The sequence below is a fragment of the Pediculus humanus genome, genomic scaffold, assembly GCF_000006295.1.
Source record: "Pediculus humanus corporis 1103172107453 genomic scaffold, whole genome shotgun sequence".
Classification (NCBI taxonomy): Eukaryota; Metazoa; Arthropoda; class Insecta; order Psocodea; family Pediculidae; genus Pediculus; species Pediculus humanus.
Window position 1 is genome coordinate 249,568 of NW_002987073.1, and position 7,378 is coordinate 256,945.

Consider the following 7,378-nt stretch of genomic DNA (forward strand, 5'->3'; position numbering starts at 1 on the left):
GCGTGTGGTTTTATTATACAAAATAAATATTCAATAGATAATAAATTGATTAAATTTAATCGAGTACAATAATAATAACGTACTGCAATTTTTTTTTATTTTTATTAATAGTTATTATTATTATTATCACTCTATGGGAGAAAAAATAAATACATTGAAATTATTATTATTATTATTAAAACGTATTTTTTTTTTTTTTCATAGTTTGCAATCGTGCGAGTTTTATTTTAAAAGAAAAGAAAAGATTCATTAATACAAAAGGCTTTGAGTCAAAAAAAAAAAAAAAAAAAAAAAATGCAATCAACTTGATGTTGATCTCTCGTCAAAAAAGAATTTAAATGGAAAGATTGTGTGGAGTGAATGACGTGGGGATGGGAGGGGAGGGAGGGGAAATCTTCCGGTAAGATGGTTGACCCTTCTTCGGCTACGTTATTTCCTACCAAAGTTTTTTTTAAAAAAAAAAAAAGTAATAATATTTTTTTTTTTTTTTATCACGAAAGAAACGTTAAAGAAGTTTGTGTGTGTGTGTGTGTGTGTGTGGATCTCCTCACTTGTGAAGAGCACAATCTAATCTCTCACCTTTAGGCACGAAATAATAATACCTGAAATTATATACACACGCACTTCCTCCCTCCCTACCTTTTCATGGATCCTACGGTTGTGAATGAATTTCTTTCGGTATCGAAAATTTTTATACAAATTTGTTTAAATTTTTTTTTTTGTAAAAATCCACGTGGAAAAAATTAAATGAAATTCGAAACACGATTCGCATCGGAAAAAAACCATAATAATAATAATAATAATAATAATAATTTTTTAAATTCGATACATTCATTTTCTTCCTCTTACGTATTACTTAATAAGTATACATTTTATTAAAATTCGTCATTTAAATTATATAAAATTATTATTATTATTAGGTTGTTGTCAACTTTTTAATTTAATGTTTTTCATTTTTTTTTTTTTTCGAGGGTGGTACCCGTGAAATTAATCTGACAAAACTACTACATAATAATAATTTATTTAATATGTGTTCCAAAAACAAAATAACTAGTTAATTAATTAAAAGGTATACTTATTGAGCTTATGCGAATTTTATTTATTTATTAATTTTTTTTGCACTATTACGTAAGAAGGTGTTAAATTATTAAATAATTAATATTTGATTAAAGGCGAAATGACATTTATTAACTAATTAAATGTATCACGTGAGACGATTATTAAGGTCGCAAACGTACCTTATAACCTCATTATTATTATTATTATTATTATTATTATAATGATAAACATGATGGAAACGACAAAAAACTAAAAAGCTTTTATTATTTTTTATACTATTTTCACTTTTAATCAAGTTACAAGTTTTTGTCGTCAGAATTTTTAATCATTAATTTCAGGTTTGAACCCGATCCCTTAGAAATAAATACCTTAACAACAACAATGGCGGGCGATGGTGGTGGGGGTGGTGTTTATAAAATTTTTTTTTTTTTTAAAAGAATGTTGTCGGTCGTTCTACTTATTATAATTAATACACGTAAGATAATAATTATAAGAAATTTTTTTTTTTGAATATTAAATTTCAGGTTCGCGACACGATAAGGTATTAAAATCCGTTACGAAAAATTTATGTGAAAAAATTAAAAAAAAAAAATTTTTTTAAACCTCTTTGCCGGGTGTGGGGTTCGAACCCACGCTCCCGCTTGGGAACCAGAACTTAAGTCTGGCGCCTTAGACCACTCGGCCAACCCGGCAGATATTTACGTGACGTAAAATTGCTGTTATCGAGAAACCGGCATTGTGTAATAAACAAAAAAAAAAAAAAAAATTTTTTTTTTTTCATGCACGATTTTTTAAAATAATTTTTTTTTTTTATTCCAGACCGCATTACCTCAAAATGGTAATAATTCTATATCGGCAACAACTACTACTACTACTACTCCTATTCCTCCTCCTGGACAATTATTGGAACCTAGAATGGCTCAATTAGAAACACTCGAAGCTAAGGTATGCATATAACTAAAATTAATATACTACATAATCCTCCATTTTGTTTGCGACTTTAAATACCCATAACTATTTATTTTAACGAAATAGGAAAAAAGATATAAATATTATTATTATTATGAATACGAATTTAACCTTTCACGGGCTTAATAACGACTATAAACGAAAAAAATTTATTCATTAAAAATTTCCCAATAAAACAAAAACATAAAATTTAAGCATAAAAACGAAATCCACGTGGACTTTTTTTTTTTTTTAAATTTTCCTACGTAAAAATTATTATTACTACGTCTTACCCACATTTATTGTTTTATTTAATAATAATAATAATAATAATAATAATAATAATAATAATAATAATAATAATAAATACGATTCGAGTTTTCACTTTGATAATGTTTAATAAATTCAAAACTATAATGTTTGTTAGAACAACAACAACAAAAACAATAATAATAATAAAATAATAAAATTTTTTTTTTTTTTTACCGTTAAACTCGTTCGTTTGTTTTCGAGAGGACACAAAAAGTGAGAAGAGAAAAAAAAATTTTTTTTTTAACTAATATAAATCATGACATATCGATTTTAAATAATTTTCGATTAATAATAATTAATTTTTTATCATTATCAATTTTTTTTTTTTATAGCTATTTCTTAATAGAAATCAATTATTATTATTATTATTATTAAATAGTTTTAATTTGTCGCTTATTTAACCTTATTAAAATGAAATTTTATTAAATAAGAATAAATGTAAAAAAAAAATTAATTTTAATTTGGTAGCCATTGAAAATGAATAAAAAAAAAATTTAATACGGGGTTGCCGGGTGTGGGGTTCGAACCCACGCTCCCTCTCGGGAACCAGAACTTAAGTCTGGCGCCTTAGACCGCTCGGCCAACCCGGCCTGTGATAAACTTGCCATGCAAACACGTTATTTCAATATGATGACGCACTTTTTTTTTAATAGTCAAAAACATTTGTTCGTCGTCCGACAATCATGAAAGGTAAAAGATACGGATCGTTTATAACACTTAAAGAATTTTTTTTCAACACAATGAGATGTAACCAACACATTTTGTTCAAACCGGGAGTGTTTTTTTTAAATTTCCACCAAAAAAATTAAATAAATCGGATTAGTTAACTCGATTGCATTTGATAAAGCCGAATATTATGATAATAAAAATTTTTTAAATATAAATATGCCAAGATATAAACCTGAAAATATTTTGTTGTATTATTAAAATAGTAATGCCTTACGAAAAATTTTCCTTAACATCTTTTTAACTTTCATTAATTTATTTTAATTAGATGGCGAGTATAGAAGTATCTCTTTCAACCGCTCAACGACGAAAAAATTTAAAAAAAAATGGAAACGGAGTAACAAATAATGGAAATAAGCAAAATTTATTCGCTGATAATTCTCAAAATATTTTTGCGTCTATTCGTTCGAATACGTTAATTGACACTTGTAGAGAATTGGAAATACTAAAAAATGCATTAAAGGATAAGGAGAACACTATACAAAATTTGCAAGGTAATAACAGATCATTAATTATGTGTTTCTCAGTAATAAATTACAAAAATATTTAACATTTCGTTATTTACTGTTACAGGTCAGATAAATTTTTGTGGAAGATTGGCATCCATTCAACCGCTTGATTCATCCGAAAGGCGAATTGCAGAATTAAGATTACAAACTTTAAAACAGGAAGAAGAAACTAGAAAAGCTTCCATAAAAAAAATTAACTTAATGTTGGAACACATGGACGCAGACGAGGGAAACATTGATAATAGAATTAAACAAGCAGAATTAGAATTTGAACTTGGAAGAGAAGAATTAACACTGTTAGGTAAATTTAACCAAATGTATAGTAGGTAAACTAAATAATAATAATAATAATAATAATAATAATAATAATAAAGTTTTCTGTTGTCCTCTCTTAAAATTCGATTATGAAATAAAATTCATTTTCTACTTGTTTTAATATTGCCGATAAGTTTTTTTTTATACCAATAAAGATCCTCAAATAAATACTTTATGCATAGTAATTTTTTTTTAAATTTGCACAAATAATTAATATTACTTTAAAAATTACTATGCACGTAATTATTTAGAAAAAATATTATTTAAAACTTACCTTTGTATTTGTTGAAGGCGTCAGAGAAGAAATCAGGTCTCTGATGGTTCGTCTGGACACAAAAACAGCAACCACTCTTTATTCATCAATTAATTCTTCAGGAAGGTATACCTTGCATTGTATCCAACTTGATTACGATCCGAAGAGTCCACGTTTTGGAGCTGGAAATATAGAAGATAAAGTTGGATTATTTATTTTATGGGGAGCTGAGAATTCTGGATTACATAAAGGAGATCGGTAGGTTTTTATTTTTTATTTTTTTCGAATAATGACGTCTGAATAATTTTAAAATCGTTTTTCGTTTCATATAGAATTTTAGAAATAAATGGTAAAATTACCTTGTCAACAAGCAAAGATGAAATGAATCGATTATTAACAGTGTGCCCTAACAAAGCAGAAATGGTAGTTTTAAGAATTTGGACTCCTCCTTCAACCGAAGACTATTTGAGAAGAGAAAATTTACGACTCACTCATAGAATATCATATTTAGAAGATCAAGTATCAGAACTTATACAAAATAGGGAAAAACTTATATCATTGAAAATATCCAAAAGTGAGGAAAAACAAGCGGAAGTTTTTCAAAAAGGCTCACACATAGCTCTTTTGTCTTCCGAATTGTCCGTCAATTCTCCAAAATCAAATTCTTTTGAATGTTCAAATCATTCAATCAAAGTTTCTGGAGAAGGAGGAGTTAATGTAAAATCAAATAAACAAGTTCCTTTAATTATTGAAAAATGTAACAGTTCAAGTATTCGTCACACTTCTAGAAATTCTGGCTTTAAAAATCATGAGAGTGAAAATTTTCAGCAGTGTACTCTAAATGGAAAAGAAAACATTAAAGCCCTTGCAAAAAGATATGAAAAAGAAGAATTATCATCTTTTTTTTCTAAAAGCAAATGGGTTAAAACTAAAGATAATAGTGATAATTCTCCGGTAAAGCCAACGAATAATGTATCTGAATTAAAAAGTGTTTCTTCAAATTATGAAAATTCCTGTTCGTTATCAGATTTAGAATGGCCAAAACGAAAGCCGGCACATCATCATAGTAGGATGCTTGATTACAGTTCTGAAACGGGTTGTCTTAAATATAAATCATTTAGAGATAAAAAAATAGAAACTGATGAAGAATCAAGTTATCTTAAAATATCCGAACCAGAAAATGGTAGGATAAAGCCTACGCCACCTAAAAAACCTATCAGATTGTCAATAAATAGAGCAACAAGTTTACAAAATTTTGAAAAAGGTTATTCGGTGCAAAATGTTGTGCGTAAAATTAGGAGATCTCATAAAGGGGAGGCTCCACCACCCCCCATTCCACATGAAGATAAAGTTCAAAATCATAACACCAATGAAGATGTAGTTCGAACAAAACTTATAAATGGATGTAATGTAAAAGAAGATACTTCTAGAACTTACTATGAAAGTAATCAACCAAATTTTTTTCCCACTTCAAATTACCCTAGTAGTAAAAACAAAATGGAAGAAAAATGGTAATTTGAGTTTTACGATAGCTCAAATAATTCGTTAAAGTTTAATTTATTATAAATGTAAAAATTAAATATTAAATATAAAAAAGTTGTTAATAAATGAAATAACTAATATAAAATCAAAAACAATTGCAAGTCAAACCTTTTTATAAAGAAAAAATTCCTTATTCTCTTGTCCTTGTTAATCCAGATTTTAAACTAGCTAACACCACAGACAAACTCTTAATTTCCCTCCATTTTCGGGGCCCTGATTGGAAGTTTATCTCAAAATGGCGCTATTCAATAGTAACTTTTTTACTTTGAATATAGTTATGCATAATATTTACTATTGACTGCAAGCGTTATTATTTTGCGAATCGTAAATTAAATATGACTGATGCAGAAAACGGAAATTTAGAAGACTGGAGTGTTGAATGCTCTGATGATGAAAAATATGAGATAAAATCCAAATGGGCCACCATTGGGGTGAGTATATTAACCTAAAATTAAAGTCATGTAGTCGTTTTTAAATTGTATTATACAAATATACAAAAGAATTCGTTAAAAACATATAATTTTGTAGGATATGTTAGTACCACCAGCCGAAGATATTGCTAGTCTTCATGAAGTTTTATGTATTGATAGATTGATAGCTCTTGAATGGCAATGTTTTGGAAGAAGACCTCCTACTCCAGAACCCGGTCTTGTTGTTCCTCAAGAAATTAAAACAAAGTAAGTTGTAAAAACTTATAATCATTTAAATAAGTTTTGCTTATATTTTACTAATTTTTACTTTTGTAACCTAATAATAATTATTATTATAATATTATTAGAATTGAAGACAGAGTGATGATTTTTTTGATTTCGATATGGATGACATGCCATCAAATCAACCAAAATTACCTGTTAGAAGAAGAGAAGGTGAACTAAAAGGTGGAGCTAGAAAAAAAACAACAAGCTTTGATGGAATCATTTCAAACATGAAACGACATTGGAAATTAGACAATGAATCTCAATCTTAAATTGTAATTTAAATTGTACAAAGAATATTTTTTTTTTTTTTTGTTATGTATTAATTCCATTATATGTATATTTTTATAATAATGTTTTGCATTAATGATATTTTAACCAAAGTAACATCACCCACAACTACAAATCACTTTTACAAATGAGCTACTTTAATAATTCATTGTATATTTTATTATCGATAAGTCATCATCATAATTGAATCATTATTATCCTAAATGATTCATAATAAAACTTTACATTTCATTAAAAAAAAAAAAAAATTTGAGTATTAATATTATTACAAATGACTTATAGTTTATTCTAAATTGTTTCATATGTTCAAATATTACAGCCCAACCTATTTAATGCCATTTTTAGGTAAAGCGAATATTATTATAACTTGGCAAATTTAAATCGTTAGAAAAAATGGCCAAAGTCAAAGTATGAAAGAATAAAGTTTTTCATAATTATTCTTGTTTTTTACCATTGAGTTTTACCAAAGAACTTGCTTTCATACTATTGATACTGATGAGTTTTTAAAATAAAATGTTATTAAATAATAACTAATAAAAATCAATAAATGAAAACTAATTAATACCTTTATGAATAGAAATAATGTTTTGTTAAAATAAAATGAGATTTTCTGTTTTGATTAATTTCCGAAACGTATTTAATATTTTTTAAATCTTCGGTATTCAGTTTTTCATTTAAATTATTAACTTATTGTAAATAATATCATGACTTTAGACATTATAAACAAA

The 7,378-nt window shown here is 26.7% G+C and overlaps 2 protein-coding genes and 2 non-coding genes across 4 annotated transcripts; 2 read left to right on the forward strand and 2 right to left on the reverse strand.

The window, feature by feature from the left end:
* Nucleotides 1-1,199: 1,199 nt before the first annotated feature.
* Nucleotides 1,200-5,637, forward strand: Phum_PHUM102450 (uncharacterized protein; the record flags this gene model as incomplete). Its single annotated transcript, XM_002423941.1, has 8 exons — nt 1,200-1,234; nt 1,497-1,534; nt 1,584-1,600; nt 1,879-2,004; nt 3,314-3,539; nt 3,619-3,855; nt 4,161-4,380; nt 4,455-5,637. The coding sequence occupies 8 exons, from the start codon at nt 1,200-1,202 to the stop codon at nt 5,635-5,637; spliced, it is 2,082 nt and encodes a 693-aa protein (XP_002423986.1).
* Phum_PHUM102460 lies at nt 1,668-1,751 on the reverse strand. Its single transcript has one exon. It is a non-coding gene; the product is annotated as a tRNA-Leu (tRNA).
* On the reverse strand, nt 2,826-2,909 carry Phum_PHUM102470. The gene has a single exon. It is a non-coding gene; the product is annotated as a tRNA-Leu (tRNA).
* Nucleotides 5,638-5,999: 362 nt separating the features above from the next.
* Nucleotides 6,000-6,631, forward strand: Phum_PHUM102480 (uncharacterized protein; the record flags this gene model as incomplete). Its single annotated transcript, XM_002423942.1, has 3 exons — nt 6,000-6,095; nt 6,193-6,341; nt 6,451-6,631. The coding sequence occupies 3 exons, from the start codon at nt 6,000-6,002 to the stop codon at nt 6,629-6,631; spliced, it is 426 nt and encodes a 141-aa protein (XP_002423987.1).
* Between the last annotated feature and the right edge of the window lie 747 nt (nt 6,632-7,378).